General features: G+C 38.8%; 1 protein-coding gene across 1 annotated transcript in view; it reads right to left on the bottom strand.

Moving 5' to 3' along the window:
• The window catches only part of LOC124721362, a 187,081-nt gene that overhangs the window by 151,105 nt on the left and 18,037 nt on the right, over window positions 1-17,939 (bottom strand). The window contains 7 exon segments of the mRNA XM_047246296.1: window positions 7,022-7,117; window positions 11,605-11,649; window positions 11,828-11,987; window positions 12,121-12,201; window positions 17,489-17,509; window positions 17,511-17,588; window positions 17,669-17,923. Coding sequence (XP_047102252.1) covers window positions 7,022-7,117; window positions 11,605-11,649; window positions 11,828-11,987; window positions 12,121-12,201; window positions 17,489-17,509; window positions 17,511-17,588; window positions 17,669-17,923 — 736 coding nt within the window.

Here is a 17,939-nt window from a genome sequence, read left to right as displayed (position 1 = left end):
CCAAATCTGCTGAGCAGAGCGCCCTGGTGCCAAGAAACTTATCCATGTAATGTCTGTAAACACTACTTGGTGGCAACATCATTCCAGCATCATTTTATGTCAGTTTTTTTCTCCACTAACATTTTTTTATAAAGCATAAATCATGGGAAAATTATAAATATGCTGACGCAAAATGAGGTGTGGATTAACATTGTGGACATACAAAATTTGACGGAAGCAATAAAAAATGTTGTAAACTGCGAGAAAATGTTAATTCCAGGAATGTAAAACCGAGCTTACACTGTGTGTACTGAAGCTCTCCAAGACTGTAGATGAATGCAAAATCCATTGCACACATTTGCGCATTCGAGTGTTCTGACACACTGTTTGACGGCTTGAATACTTATTTGCTTAATTGTCAATAGTTTCAAATACCACAATATTTTGAACTGGATTCAAGGTTGGTAAATAAGTGGAGCAGCAGATATGAGAGACTTGTTGGTACGTGTTGAGTGTACTCAAAATCACCATTTTAGATATCTGTAACATCTTTGTATTGTGAACTGTGGAGATATTAGTTAAGGAACGAGAGTGAGTTCTTGAAAAGTAAAATATATTAATGTTGGGTCACAGCACCCCTCAGCTGTATGGTACAAGACAATGTTCTCAGAATGCCATTCAACAGAGAAGCTTGAGAAACATTGCAGTGACTCTGCACCTTCGGTTAGAACAGTTTATAAGTGGTTTCAAAATTTTCGGAGTGGCCATATGGGCACAAGTGATGCTGAACGTTCTGGACCCCCTGTGGGGGTTACGGCTCCAGAAATCATTGATAAAATCCATAATATGGTGATGGATGACAGGAGAGTTAAGGTGCGTGAGATTGCTAGTGCTGTGGGCCTCTCGAATGAACGGGTATATAATATTTGCATAAACATTTGGACATGAGAAAGCTACCCTCAAGATGGGTTGCGCGATTGCTCACGCTTGACCAAAAACTGAATTGTATGAAGTGTTGCAAGGATGGTTTGCAGCTGTTCAGGAAGAATCCGCAGGACTTTTAAGTGTCGTTTCGTCACTGTGGATGAAACGTGGATACATTACTATACTCCTGAGACCAAACAACAATCTAAACAATGGTTTACGAAGGGAGAATCTACACCAAAAAAGGCGAAGACCATTCCTTTGGCCAGAACTGTTATGGCGACTGTCTTTTGGGATTCGCAAGGGATAATCCTCATTGACTATCCAGAAAAGGGTAAAAATAATACAGGTGAATATTATTCATTGTTATTGGACCATTTGAAAACTGAGCTGCAAGAAAAATTCCAGTGATTGGACTGCAAAAAAGTCCTTTTCCATCACGACAATGCACCAGCACACACCTCAGCAGTTGTGGTCGCAAAATTAATGGAAATAGGATTCCAACTCATTTCACATCCCCCCCTATTCTCCAGACTTGGCTCACTCGGACTACTATTTGTTCCGCAATTGAAAGAAATGGCTGGTGGGAAAAAGATTTTATTCAAACAAGGAGGTGATTGCAGCAACTAATAGCTATTTTGCAGACTTGGACAATTCCTATTATTTGGAAGGGATCAACAAATTAGAACAGCGTTGGATGAAGTGTTTAAGTCTAAAAGGAAACTATGTCAAAAAATGAAAATGGTTTACCCCAGGTAGTTTTTATTTTTGCATGGACTTTCAAAATGCCCCTCGTATGTATTGGCTGACTAGTTTTGGACCTTAGTCATTTTCACAAGCTACCTGTTACAGAGAACAAAATTTTGTGAGTGGATGTGTCAAATATGGATAATAAATGTATAAGTAATAATATGGTCCAGATGGTAACTACTTAAGTATTTTGTAATTGGGATATACTTGATGTGGACAGTTATATTATGTCATCACACTCTTAGATATAGTTCAGATCTTGCAGTTGTGGAAATAACATATCATAGTATGTCAGTGTGGCACACAATGAACTCCAACGGGAACAAATTCTCCATTATATGTGACATGTTTTTGTCACGCTTATCAAATCATACTGCATAATGAAGGTAACACAATTAAGAAAAATATATCTTATGCGCATACATTAACACGCTACAGTAAGGTACAATTACGGTTGTGACATATTTTAACATGGATCTGAGCCACTTCTAAAGTGTGTTGACATTACTAGAACTGTAGACACCAAGTATGTCCCGAATACAAAATACTTAAGTAGTTACTGTGTGGACCATATTATTACTGATTCCTTTGTTATCCACATGTGACACACCCACTCATAAAATTTTGTTCTGTAATAGATGGCTTTTAAAAATCTGCAAAGCCCAAAACTAGTCAGCCAATAAATTAATAGCAGCTTTGGTATGAAAAATTAAAAAGTCTTTTCTTCAATAATTAAATTGTTTAGAAGAATGATTTATTTTACTTCTTGTTTGATCACCTACTTTGTGGAGTCCATTCTCCCAAACAATTTTTCATATTAGTGATGTACCATTTGATTTTTTTCCTATTGTCCCCCATATTTATTTAAAATTACTATTGTCTTTTACATATTTTTCAGTTTCAGCCTGTGGGCTCCCACAGAGAGAATCCTATTCATACCTTACAAAACCAGTTCTGAACTTTCTAGCTGAAAATATAGTCTTCTGATGGTAATACATGGTGATAGCAGGCTACCTTCACCTTGAATTTAAATTGTTTTATTGACTTGTTGTGTGCTTTACTTATATTCAAACATGTATTATAAAGTGGGAATGGAGCCATTGGCCTTTACATACGGGCCTGGGCATGTATATGGACATAAGCTGACAGAAGTAATCTTGTTTGTGTATGGTCCATAATAGCTGTCAGTGTAATGAAGTCAAGAGGGTTGGAGGTAAGATATGGTGTAGTGAAAGGATAGGACACAACTTCTCACTGATGAAAGTATAGGACAACAAACAGAGTCATTGTTTTCAAATCTAGTTAGTGTCAGTTACTATGATGATTAGTTAGTGTCAGTTACTATGATGATCTATGAACTCTCATACCCACCAAATTTTCAAGTGTTATTAAAAAGAAATCACTTTTAAGAATATGTGGAGTGGAGTACCCTCAAACAAAGCCATACTAACAGCTTCACAAAAATTAGCGCATTTAAAATGGTGAAATTAGTGCAAAAGCTTCACTTAAAAAAAGCATTTTTTTTTCTAGATCATGTTGCAGGTATAAAGAAAATGTGCCGTTAAGACCGATACTAAGTGCCATTGGTGCCCAACTACTCGTTAGCCAAGTTTTTGACTACGCTGTTAAAACCACATATGGGCCGTTCGGACTCTTATATAAAGAATTCGACACATTTAATCAGCAGATTGAATGGCATAGTGGTCCAGCCGGAGGACATATTGGTCAGCTTCGATGTGGTATCGCTGTTTACCATGGTTCCACTTAATGATGTATTGGAACAGCTGGATCGAATTTTTCCTGCCGACATTTCAGAACTGTTTAAGTGTTGTTTGACGACCACGTATTTCAAGTGGAATGAACAGTTTTATGAGCAAACGGATGGCGTGGCTATGGGAAGCCCCCTAAGTCCCGTAATTGCAAACTTCTTTATGGAGAAATTCGAAGAACAGGCCTTAGGTACTGCCAGCAAAAAACCAAACGTTTGGTTCTGATACGTGGATGACACGTTTGTGCTGTGGAGACATAGTAGGGAGGAACTAAGCCGGTTCCACGAACATCTGAACAGTATAAACATGAGAATTCAGTTTACAATGGAGGAGGAGGTAGACGGCAAATTACATTTCCTCGATGTGCTTGTTTTTAGAAACGAAAATGGTAGTTTGGGCCACTCAGTATACCGCAAACCCAAGCACACGGACTGTTATTTGCACCGGGATTCGAACCACCACCCACAACAGAAGTGGGGTGTTATCAAGATGTTAGCGGACAGAGCTAGAAACATTCGTGAATCTGAGTTGCTCGACGCTGAGATGGAATATCTCCACAATGCACTAATGAAGAATGGATATTCGTCCGCCGAAATAAAATGTGCGTTGAGGCAGCCACGCAGAAATCATACTGACGTACAGGCTACTGCAAAATCTAAGGTTTTCCTGCCGTTTGTTAAAAATGTAACGGAAAGAATAGGGAGGATCTTGACGAAGCGGAATATTACCGTAATTTACAAGCCCACCAGGAAGATACAGGAATACCTTAAGCCTGCCAAGGACGCTTGCAAACCATTGGAAAAAGCTGGAGTGTATGGGATCCCATGCAACTGTGGTGATGTTTATGTGGGTACCACTAAAAGAACGGTTTCTAAACGTTTGGAAGAGCACAAGGGAAATTGTAGAAGAGGAGAAACGGAACAATCAGCTGTTGCGGAGCATGCTTTCCAGCCAGGGAACCACGATATTTGTTTCGAGGAGACGCAAGTACTAGCGGCCACAAGCGGATATTACAAAAGGTTCTACAGGGAGGCAATCGAAATCGCTAAACACCCAAATAATTTCAACCGAAAGGAGGAGGGCGTGAAATTAAACGTTATATGGATGCCGGTGTTAAAGATGATGTGTACCACCCGTCCACTACTGGGTGATGGCAACGGCGATCGACGGCGACGAGCAGCGGCCAATTGCACTGACGTTTTCAAAACACGTGACGTCACGCCGCGGCGTGGGAGCGCGCGGACACGGAATTTAGCGGCAGTCAGTAGCAAGCCAGTGGGTGTGTTGGACCTTCCATCGAGCTACGGACCCCCTTGAAGATGTGCCCCGCAGTCGGAGACGAAACGTTGGGAATCGACACAGAATTCATCAACCGATCACGGCATAACAGCCCAGATAATTATAATGGACACGATATTTCCAGCCGTGAAAAGTCTACATTTTAGTACTATGGTAAGGAAAGCATATAAGCACAGCAGAGACAAATGGGGAGTCATTCTAGCAGTGATACATGGTGCAAAAGGAAAAATCCATTGACATAAGTGAGTTTGACAAAAGGTAGATTGTTACAACCCAACACCTAGGAATGAGCATCTCAGAAAGGACAAATCTGGTCAGCTGTCTGCATGTTACTGCCATGAGTATCTATAGAAAGTAGTTGAAGGACAGTGAAACCACGACTATGCGACAAGGTGTTGGAAATCCATGCCTCATCACAGAATGTGCACGTTGGAGGTTTGGCCATTCTCTACAGCAGGATAAGCATTGATCTGCGGCAGATCTGACAACAGGGCATAATGCTGGTGAAGCTACATCTGTTTCCAGAGACACCGCTCACTGTGCATTGTTAAATATAGATCTATGCAACACCAGTCAGTGCACAGCGTTAAACATAGATCCCCACAACAAAAGACCCAAACACACTGCCAATTATGAATGGAGTGGGCATAGGATAGCAACATTGGACTGTGGTTCAATGGAAACGTGTTGCTTGGTCAGTTGAATCAGATTTCTCATTCCAACAGATTGATAGTTATGTCTGGTTACACAGCCATTCAGGCTAACAGCTGCTCAAAACATGCTATGGGGGACATTCACCTGGACTTCCATGGGACCTGTGGTAATACTCCAAAGCACCACCATAGCTGCAAACCACATAAACATTACTGCAAACTATCTGCACCCCTTCATGCTGGATGTCTTCTCCCATGGCAATGGCATCTTCCAGAAGGATAACTGTCCATGCCACAAACAGGGCCAGAATTCTGCTCCGGTGGTTTCTGGAGGAACTCACATTGATGTATTGGCCACCAAATTAACCTGATCTGAATCCGACTATCTGATATGAGACACTATCAGGTGCCAGCTACGTGCCCACATATCGTCAGCCTGTAACTTATGGGAATTGTGTGACGTGTGCATAGAGATCTGGTGCCACATACCTCCACAAAGCTACCAAGACTTGTTGATTCAATGCCACACAGAATCACTGCTGTGTTGATCTTCCAGAGTTGGACCAACATTCTATTAAGAAGGTGGTCATAATGTTTTCACCTCATCAGTGTATATGTGGCCTTCATAGCATGATCAAACCCAAAATATCAACAAGATAGCAATCTTTAGATCTAATAGCTCCCTCAGGAGTTGTAGTTTCCTGACAAACACCGTATAAGAGGCTCAGTTCACTTGGTCTGTATTTCAGATGTCAGGCTGTGACTGTTGTGCTCATAGGCACTACAGAGATGGTTTATTGTGGCATCGTCAGCATCAAGTTTGGACCATAAAACAATGAAGGAATGTGCTCTTCACAGATGAATCCCATCCTAGCATACAGAATTATTTTTGTTGTACATTCATATGAAGGGAAAGTGTTAGCCAGTTCAGTCACAACAATACTGTGGAGAGCAAATAGTTAACTAGTGGTAAATTCAGGTGTGGGAGACACATTATGTCGAATGGGTATAATTAGCTTCTCACCTTAGTTGGTGGCTGGAGGGGTACTGAGCAATTTTTCAGAGATGTTGTTTGTTCCAACTTTTTCTTCATGAATGATAATGCTTGTCCACAGTGAGATGCTCTGGTGGAGAGATTGCTTGCAAAGTGGATGTATTTGTGACATGCACTGGGCAGTAGTATCTTAAAATCTGAATCCTATAGAGCATATTTATGATACAGTACCAAGATGGATTGTATTCCACAAGCCACTCTTCCAGTACATTTTGCACTGCTCTTTCTCTGAAATGGGAGTGGCTGTCAATATAGCTCATGAAAGAAATAACAGTGGTTATGGCACAACACTATCAAGCACATGTTGCAGTTGAAGATAACCAATCACCTAGTAAATGTTTTGCTGTTGTGGAAGGGATTTTCTGTTTTTGAGACCCTTTTATACGTTTAGCTTTCATGCTAGAAATTTTCTAATTACATATTTTGGGCACTTTTATATGTCAAACATCCTATGATTGAACTTAACCCCATTCTGTAGCCCTTTCACCACTTCTTCAGGATATATGTTCTTGTTAGTTGGTTAAAGTATGCTGGACACCAGTGTAAATACAAGCTACAAAGAAATCAGAAAATCACGAAGTTTTATTAATTACTTGTGGAGAAACAGTGTTGACAACGGTACGCTGCATTGTCTCTCGAGTCAGAATCTTCTTCTGTGTTCTCTTCATCAGTTGCAGAACTAGCTTCACCTGTAAACAAGTAGGAATTTCAAATATTTCCTTATATGGTGATGTATGTGTAGCACTTATAACAATTATTAGAATGAATAGTCTGCAACGAGAGTTTATGAAAGTAATTTTTAAATCTTATCACACATGTGAAGGAGACAGCTGAAACTTGGAGTAACTTGTGTACTTGTGTATAAAACCAACACACAAAAATTACACTAAAATATGAAAAATGTATTTAATTGCCATGCTGTATCAATTTTATCAAATGTAAAACATGTCCACCAAGCTGAACATAATTAATTATTTAAATAAATTCATACATAGTACTATCTTTAATTATGACAATTTTGTTCAAATTGCTATGTAAAAATGTATTTTACATTTAAAAATAGTAATACCAGTTTTCACTGCAAAAAAGTGAATTGTATTTGCACAATTTGCAGTCAGAAACACTTATATTGGTTCATTTCCACAGAGACACAGTAAACACCTTTTCTATAGCACACATTGAAAATATCTACAATTTTAACAGGCTAGGCATACAATCAAGTATTTACTTATGATGTTTTTGAATTAACAGTATGTGACACTGGAAAAAGTTATGAAAATGTTTCTAATCCATAACACAATATGTAGTGTGATCACTGTGACTGATTAGACAGTGTCTTACTGATTTTATGATCACAAAATTCCTTCGAAATGGTGGTAAATAAAAGTTGATTTTCAAAATTCAGTAGTGTGAACAACAACTCAACTGCTACATATAGCACTATTAACTGAAGCCTACACAATATCCTTGTGCGTCCCTACTCTACCCCTACACCCAATGCCTTACCTCATGTCTCATTGCCCTGCAATATACCTAGATGCAAAACTTGTCCCATACATCCTCCCATCAACAACTTCTACAGTCCAGTCACAAGCATCACCTATCCCATCAAACCCAGGGCTACCTACAAAAGCGGTCATGTGAACTACAAGATCAACTGCAACCACTATGCTGCATTCTACATGAGCACAACAACCAACAAGCCGTCTACTTCAATGCCCACCGACAAACTGTGGCCAAGGGACAGCTAGACCACCCAGTTGCTGAGCACCCTGTTGAAAACAATGCTCTTTACTCCAATGAAAGCTTCACTGCCTGTGCCATCTGGATCCTTACTGCAAACACCAGCTTTTCTGAACTGCACATGTGGGAACTCTCCCTGCAATATATTCTACGTTCCCATAAACCCCTAGGCCTCAATATATCCTACATTCCCGTAAACCCCTAGGCCTCAACCAATGTTAGTCACTGTCCTTCATCCACCTATCCTATTTCCTGTTCCTACTACAGCACTATGCAGCCTTCTATTTCACCAAGGCACCCACAGTCTCCTTACTTCTCTCCTTTTCTGCTCCCATCCCCCTCCCTCTCTTTTTCCTGCTATCTGTCCCCCTCCCTGCCCCAGCCTCCTCCTTATCCCCACCACCCAGATTGCTTCTCCTGTCATACGAGGCTGTCTGGCCTCAGCAGCCAGAGACTGTGGTCATATATGTGTGAGTTTTGCTTGTGTAAGTGTGTGTGTGTGTGTGTGTGTGTGTGTGTGTGTGACTTGCTTTCTTTAAAAGTAGGGCTTTTTGCCGAAAGCTCACTTGTTTAACGATCTTTTTGTTGTGCCTGTCTGCGACTCAACATCTCCAGTATATGGTGAGTAGCAATCTATCATTTTCATAATACTGTCATAAGGAGCAGCAGAATAGCTAAAAATACATTTATTACAATATCAAAAGATCAATGAGTGTATTGGTAGTGAACTGCATTTTACATTTTTGTTTCTAAGTCATACTGTATGGGTATCAAACTTCCTTAAACTCCTATACAAATTCTGATCAATTTGTTGTATGCACATGCAGATTCAAATTTTATATCTGAGTTGCAATGTTCGGCTTCTTGTCCATGTGTCTAACCGCTGCCTGGTCAACATCTGCACTATGCAATGAGAGTAGTATTAAATAATTCCATTATTTTTTGTAAAAGTTTATGCATACCCTATCGAAAATTTGATACAAAGAGGCAAATAATCAGTAGCGACATATTAAAATTATGGCATTTGTATCAATAACAACAGTAATGGCAAAATGGCAATAAATAAATTTGTAATTGGATTTAAATGTGGGGAATTATAGCCCACTTTCCCTTCTCATACCTGTTCCAATACATTTGTTGATATCTATACGGACAATGCCATTGCAATGTGACCAGATCCTCTTAAATGTTGTCAATGGTGATATATGTCAGCAACATATACCTGAAAATAATTTTAATATTTCCCCTAAACACATCTGAAGATAGAAGATACCTAACAAAATATTTATCATAAGGAACAAATCAAGTGAGCAGCAAAAGTCAAACATTAATTACAGCTTACCATCTATGGAGATGGCCTAGTGTATTCTAAGGTACGTTATGTCTGTACGACCTAAGTCCATCTGCCCAAGAAAAAGTTAAGCTATTCCAAGACTTAACACTACAGTTGAGTGAAGATCTAATATGAGGCACATCCAAGATGAGTATGGGTAGTAAGAGGATAGGTGCAAAAACTGTTGTATGACTTAAGCACAGTCTAGAAATGACAGAGTACTTCGTGTAGTTCTGAAATGCCCCAGAAATAAAGGAACAAAAATGCAGCACTCTGCCTAACAGAAAAGAAAAGGTGAATGGTATGCTTCAGTATCAGATGATCCATATAATATGGAAGATTGCAGACATATCATGTATGCAATGGAAGAGCAGTGTAAGAGTGGAAATGCTGATCACAAACTCTGAGGGGAGTGGCAGAATAGAAGAATAGGAGGTGTACAATGATATATGTTTGGGATACACAGTTGAGAAATAAGGTTTCCGACAGAGGCAGTCAGTGTGAATGTTATGGAATTAAGAGAAGTTTGTCTTTTTTTCTCCACAGTCTGGAATAAATGTTCATGTGACTGAGATGGCTGAATTAAAAATCTACATTTTCATTATTGCAAATGGGACACACAATTTCTAATACGACCTTTAGCCTTGCACATAAAGACTATCTATTTGTAACATGTTTGTTGCGCTCTCTCTACTTTCTCCTTTTGTCTCACTTCATTTGGTTCCACAGCATCCTTTTGTAACTACTTCTTCTTCTTCTTCTATCAGCAATTCTGTAATATAACTTATTTTTAATTTACAAGACTCTTGCTCTAATTAAAAATTGCAGGCCACCAGTTTATTTGGTTCATTTCTAATGACTTACGGATTTTTTTTTCCTACAACCAATTTGATACTTGCTTTGCACACCCACTTCCTTTATTCTGTGGAACTTTGTTTTCTCCATCTCAAAGAATCTGACTTAACTTCTCCTTCAGCATACTCAAGAGAAGGAGATGTGAGCACATTTCAGTGAAATTTTTATTCCAAAAACCTAACTGAAAGAGACTCATAACTTTGCAGTTTAGTCCCTTTAATCTACAAACCAACCAACCCAACTGAATTTTTATTGTATTGCATTACTGTTGCAGGTATTTGCAGAATAAAAGCACTGATTGTTCTACATCTGCAATCATATTCAGCAAACCTCAGAAGGTATTTGACATATGGTTACTTGTTACATCATACAGTAAGGTTTCTTTCATTCCCCAGTTACAAATAATCATACAGATGATACATTACTTGCTACTTTGAGTCGTGGGAGCTACTTGGAGTTCAATTATCTTCATGGTCCCTACAAGAGTAGTATGTAGTGTGCTGAAAATTATTTGTATATTTGACTCTAAAAATTAGCTCTTGAAGCATTTAAGTATGTTCTCACATCCCCAAAAACTGAATCAGCTTGTGATTACCATCACAGCTCTTCTTCGAAAATGTTCAATGTTCCCACTCAGTCTCATCTGGCATGGGCCCCACACACTTCAGCAGCTTTCCTGTGAATGTAGTTCAAGTTTACACAGATAAATGGAACTTTCCCAGTGACCAATGACTAGAGTTCTGATATTTATATTACATGCTACTGAGCCTACATGGCAATTCCTCAAAGACATTCCCACAGCACAACCAATTCCAGCTGATTCATTAACTTATAGTCAGAGGCTGCAGTAACTTTATATTCTGTAGAGGGCACGGTTTCAAATTTCGCTAAAATTTGAGATCGTTGGCAGTCTCTGTCCAATGTTAAAATCTTATCAAGATCTGGCTGGATATCTGAGTGATCTAGTTTCCAGCTAATGTTTCCTCCTGGATCACTGTCTGTGGAAAGTTTGAGACTGTGTCAAATACCATCAGCCAAGTCATTACCACTTAACATAACGAGCGGTGACCATATGACACTTCAGTGGTGTACATCTATGTTCGACTCTTTACTCAAAACAACATACAGTTTTGCCCATTAAGAAATCCTCAACCTAGTAGCCAGTCTCAAATCAACATACATCGATCTGTCAAATCAAACCACCCAACCATCAGTTACTTCATAAAATAAAAACACGCAACATACCATTTTCCTTTGGAGTTTGTGGTGATGGCCTTGATGCACCAACGGCTGCAACATATGAGAGGTAACATAGAAATACAAGAATTATAGATGCCAAAATAATTTCTTCATCATTTCAGAAATTTATTAATACTGACAACTACAAATAATAATAATCAATCCTGTGACAAATTCCAAATTACTGCATGATTCCTAACATACATTCCAGTATTTAATAACAACTTACTTGCAGGAGAGCTAGCATCTGTTTCCTTTGGTTGCCCTCTAGCATTTCTTGTGTTTCGAATTCGCCGAAGAGAACCCTGCCTGCGGTTACGCCGATGCGGTCGGTTGTTATTAGCACCTGGTGTTTTTTTCCACAAATAGTAAAATTCCACCAGTTCAGGCTGCAGAGAAAAAAATTATATTTCACAATGATAGTCTTACTCTCACTGAGATAGTTACAAAATTTATGTAGCTCTTTGTATTAAATGAACTGTGGCAACTGAACTATTATAATGAACAGGAATTTTCACTTACAGTGTCCTTGTGAGGTAGAAGATCCTTCCGGATCCTGAAGAAATTTTTTCCAAACTGGCGTAGCCCTTTTACAAATCTTTTCTGAAAGAAATTTTTTAACAACTTATACTGTGGGAATTACGCTTCGGCATATACAAAAACTGCAATTTTTTTAACATCAAATGAATCCAAAATCTGAAAAATCAACATAATTTACAGAGAACAGATTGTCACTTAACTGCAACAACACACAGTGCATACACTTCATCAAAAGATGATCAAATAGCCAATTAAGTTGAATGTTTAATGTTCAATGGCTGAACAAATATGAAAAGCTTCCTTGGAGGTGTGACATTTTGAATGTTGTGCAGGGACCAAGTGCTGCTATCTTTACTGTACAAATAATCTCAATCATCACTGATGCTGAAATGCAAAAGGTTGTTTACTTTGCTTACTTTCAATTACTATCTGGTATGGTACTATAACATTAGGGCAAATATACGTACTGACAAAGAACATCCTTAGCCCAGAAAATGTCAGTCAGAATCATTTGTGACATCATTTCAAGAGTTTCATGTAGCAGTTGTTCAGATGTCTCAGAATTCTGATGTTACAGTTCCTGTAATATACTGCCTTATGGTATTTCTGGTGAAAAATATGGATTTATTGAAAGGAAACTGAAGCAATCACACTGGGAACACTTGCCAAAAAATGATTTTCATTTGGATAACACTTCCTAAATAACCATATAGAAAAGTGTGCACTACTCTGCAGATTCTATTATCAGTTCACTTTCAACAGAACTGAAAAATTTTAGTACTAAGTCCAAGATTTTCAAATTTATGTCAACAGATTTCCTCTGTTATCCTGAAAACCAGTTACTCATAGTATTTTAGAGCTTTCTGCTGGAATGTGTCACTTATTTATATCAACTATAACCAATATTTTGTTTCCACACATTTTTAACTTTGTGACTTACTTACTTTCATATACAGAGTATGTGAATTATATAGTGAAATGTTCTATGACTATGTAGCTGTGGTTTGCACAGTCTGACAGAACCTGACAATTAATAATTAAAACTTTGCAAGTCCTTATACTCAATATGATTTTGATTTTCATCCTTCTTCCCCTCCCTCCCAAACACTAACTTCCCTGAATTGTGTAAGATGATAATTCGCTACGCTAACTCGATTCCCCGCATACTTGCAGCCTCCGTTTTGAAGGGAAGAAGAAATGAAAAGTTTCGTTGACAACAAGGTCATCAGCGAAAGAGCACAAGGTCAGGTTGGGGAAGGAAATCAACTTTGTCTCTTTCAAGGGAACTGTCTTGACATCTGCCTTAAGTGATTTAGGTGAACCACAAAAGACCTACAGCAACATCACAAAACAGAAATTTGAACCCCATCTTATCTTTGCACCATGTCATCCAGTTTTAATTTTGACTAATCTCTGTTCTTCAAATGCCTCCACCTCTTGTCCGATTTCTGCATCTACCTTCCTTCCCATCCCATTCCCATCGCTTCTTAAAGTAGCCCCTAGATGGTCAACAATATTGCACAATGATATTGTGCAATATTACTGATTTTCTCCCTATACTACTCAATAATGTTGTAAATGATATTGTGCAATAATAATGTGGTTCAGAATGTTGGGCAATAAAAACATCACTGATGTGATAATTACTCTGCTATGCTACAAGCAGAAAAAAAAGTAAGATGAAAAACTGGTTCAACAAGCATCAAAGGTCACTGATGAAAAGTTGTTGAGAGAGTTGAGGTTGAATGAAGAAAAGATTATCATACCTTTTTGTGTTGTTTGACCACCATTTGGTACATTACTGGGAATCGTCTCCCCATACATTGGCATCCCCATACATATGCAATTGTCCCCCCCCCCCCCCCCCCACCAAATTTCTGCAGACGTCTATATACCCATCATCAAACAATAAAATAATACAATGAGACACACAGTTGTATCAAGCCAGCAGATATCTATTATGCTGTGATACCCTCCCAATGGCAATTTTTTTTGAAAACTTGAAATTTACAAGTGCAGTTTCACCCTACATTATTTGAGACATAGTTACAGAATTGTGTCATGCAATAATACGAGCCACAACGAAATTTTCACGCTGTAGTGGAGTGTGCGCTGATATGAAACTTCCTGGCAGATTAAAACTGTGTGCCGGACCGAGACTCAAACTCGGGACCTTTGCCTTTCGCGAGGCCAGTGCTCTACCAACTGAGCTACTGGTCCAGCACACAGTTTTAATCTGCCAGGAAGTTTCATATCAGTGCACACTCCACTGCAGAGTGAAAATTTCATTCTGTAAACATCCCCCAGGCTGTGGCTAAGCCATGTCTCTGCAATATCCTTTCTTCTAGGAGTGCTAGTTCTGCAAGGTATGCAGGAGAGCTTCTGCGAAGTTTGGAAGGTAGGGGACAATGTACTAGCGGAATTAAAGCTGTGAGGACGGGTCATGAGTCGTGCTTGGGTAGCTCAGTTAGTAGAGCACTTGCCCGCGAAAGGCAAAGGTCCCGAGCTCGAGTCTAGGTCTGGCACACAGTTTTAATAATACGTGCCTTAAATGATTATATTTGGGTAAGTAGGGTTTCCACAGAGATAAATATCACAACTTAAATTAATTAATTTTTTAAAAAGAAAACATCTTCCTTTGTGGCTGTCCCCTATATTTTCTGGGCAACAAATCAATGACTCATAATACTGACCACTTCTGTTTTTGTACTCATCTGACCTAACATCCCACACCGTCAGCAATGATTTATATATTTTGACGCATTCTAATAATAATGGTTCTTTGTCTTGCTTTGAACTCATTTTACATGCAACAAAAAACTTAACCTCACCTCCATGGTCTGAGTGAGACTGTCAAGAATACTGTCAATATTACCCACACATGGCACAATATTTCCACGGAGCACAATATGTTTTCAAAGATTTTGATGTTCTCAATATTATTGGGCAACCACTCAATCTAACTCTTACAAGGTCAATATTATTGCACATCTGGGACATATTGTTAATATTATTGACCATCTAGGGGGCAACTTATGCCTCAGTTTATACATCTCACTGCACAGGATGAGTCACTAACTATTGCCACCAAGAATAACTCCGAAAGTATGATAGGAGCTGAAAGGTTTGTCAGACAAAAGTTGCGTGGGACAACAGGGGCCATAGTATGACGATGGTTTTTTGTTGCTAGGTGTGGTCGCTTCAGAGACATGAACGTCAACTTTGTTTCTTTAAATGGGATGCTATAGTTTGGTACTTATTTTCTGATAGCAGCTATCAAGCCGAATCCAATGATGTGTAACAGTAAGGTCTTTGAAGGTCAACAAAGGTCAAAAAGGTGGCATGAATGTACATTTACAGATGTTCAAAATGATGAGCATTGGCATCAACGCAGTGCTGCAATCTTCTCATCATGGATTAAGTGGTATTCCTTATCACATAGGCAGTTATCGAAGTACATGTTCTGACAATTCTCTTTCGCGTATCGTCAGGTGTAGTTAGAACGTCTTTATAAACAATGTCTTTTACGAATCACTAAAAGAAAAAATCCAGAGGCATCAAGTCTGGCAAACGAACTGACCACGAAACATCTCCTCCGTGTCCAATCCAATGATTTGGGACTTGTCTATGCAAGTCATTACTAGCCATCAGCGAACAAAGTGCCGGACACCCATCGCGTTAATACCACATTCTGTTCCTTGCTCCTAAAGGTATTTCTTCCAATAACAAACGTAATGTTTCTTGCAGGAATATGGCGTACTTCCTACCATTAAAATTTCCTTTGATGAAATAGGGACCTATAATTCTGTCCTCCAGAATCCCACACCACACATTCACCAAGCACAGTTTTTGGTGTACAACTTGCCACAGCCAACATAGATTTTCAGTAGCCCAATAATGCATGTTACGCAAATTAACATTTCCATGGTTCGTGAATGTAGCCTTGTCAGTAAATAAAATCCAATTAATAAATGTGTCATCCCTCTGAATCTGGAGTTGAGCCCATTGGCAGAATTCAATGCGGCGCATACAATCCGTACCAGTTAATTCTTGGTGGAGACTGATATGGTAAGGATGATATTTATGGCGATGCAGAACACGAACACTACTATTCTGGCTCATGCCAGATTCCCTTGCGATATGACACGAACCAACAAAAGGATCTCGAACCACAGTGGCAAGAGTACCAATTTCCGTTTCCTCATTGGTAACTTTCCTTTGCCAGATACGTTTCTGATGGGTTAAAGATCCAGTTGTTCTCAATTTATCATACACATATTTAAAATGTACGATGTGTAGGGTGAGTATGTTGAGGATATCTTTCAACATATAAGTCTCTAGCTCTCACTGAATTTCGTTGGCATTCTCCATAAATGAGAAGCATACCGACTTGTTCTTCGAAGGAATAAATCATTCACATTAGCTTGATTCGACGATACTAGTCTTACTGCTCCTATTAGTGTTGCATTGAGAAACTGTCGAATGGTGTTTACGTGTCAATGACACATTAGATGGATACGCCATATTTGGCAAATATTTACTATTTGCACGATATACAAGAGAGAATTGTCAGAGCATGTGCTTCGATAAGTGCCAGATAAGGAATACCACTCAATCCATGATAAGAAGATTGCAGCACTGCACTGATACCAATGGTCATCACCTCCGAACACCTTCTGTAAATGGACGTTCATGCCACCTTTTTGACCTTTGTTGACCTTTAAAGGCCTTACTGTTACACATCATTGGAATTGTATTAACAGCCATCATTGGATTTGTCTCAATTGCCGCTATCAGAAAATAAGTACCAAACTACAGCATCCAACTTAAAAAAAAAAAGTTGACCTTCATTCACTAACGGACTCCACATAGCAAAAAATTTATATAATAATAATAATTAAAAATAATAATAATAATAATAATAATAATTATTATTATTATTATTATTATTATTATTATTATTATTATTGTTGTTGTTGTTGTTGTTGTTGTTGTCCCCGTTGTCCCATGCAACATTTGTCCCACAAACGTTTCAGCTACTATCATGCCTTCGGAGTTATTCTAGGTGGCAATAGTTAGTGACTCACCCTGTGTATTTAAACCCTCAGTACCACACTAATCCAATACCTTAACATTCTATAATATGACTGAAACAATCTGCATTGCAACAGAAAAAAAAAAAAAAAAAAAAAAAAAATCACTATCTCCGCATCAATTATAATCCCGTGATGTACAGTGTTTCAGAAGTAGCACATGCAAAACGATACATATAGAACAGGAAAAAAGTCATAATTACACACAGAGAATGACATTTCTTTGATTACTGAGTCCAACATAACAAATTACTTACAGTTTCTTCTTCTGACCATTTTCTTATCAATGCCCTTAGGAACAGGACATTTTACCAATGCTTGCAGTGCTTTTCCTGGGTCGTAGCCCGAATCGTGCAGCTAAAGAAAAAGAAACATTCATAATTGTCAGAGTGTACTAGTCATATTATTTACATGGAGATTAAAGCACTGTCACTCACCACATCCAAAGCATTTATTGTGGTGTCATCTCTGCTTGCAGCAACACAGCCATCATCTGGTGAGCCACCATCACACATGCCAGCAAATGCAGCCATTGATCTCGCTGCCCTCAAATACATAAGCAAATCTGTATCAAGTGTCATGCAAGGCACCCAACGCAAATCTTCACGTTCTTTTTCCCATTCAGGATCTGAAGACTGCTCTGCAATATCAGAAGTTGACAGCAACGCTGGCCGATACTCAGGTAATCGGGCCTGTACAGTGTAATAA

Source organism: Schistocerca piceifrons, chromosome X (assembly GCF_021461385.2).
Source record: "Schistocerca piceifrons isolate TAMUIC-IGC-003096 chromosome X, iqSchPice1.1, whole genome shotgun sequence".
Taxonomy (NCBI): domain Eukaryota; kingdom Metazoa; phylum Arthropoda; class Insecta; order Orthoptera; family Acrididae; genus Schistocerca; species Schistocerca piceifrons.
Note: the sequence above shows the minus strand (reverse complement) of the source record. Positions and strands in the feature narration are given on the sequence as shown.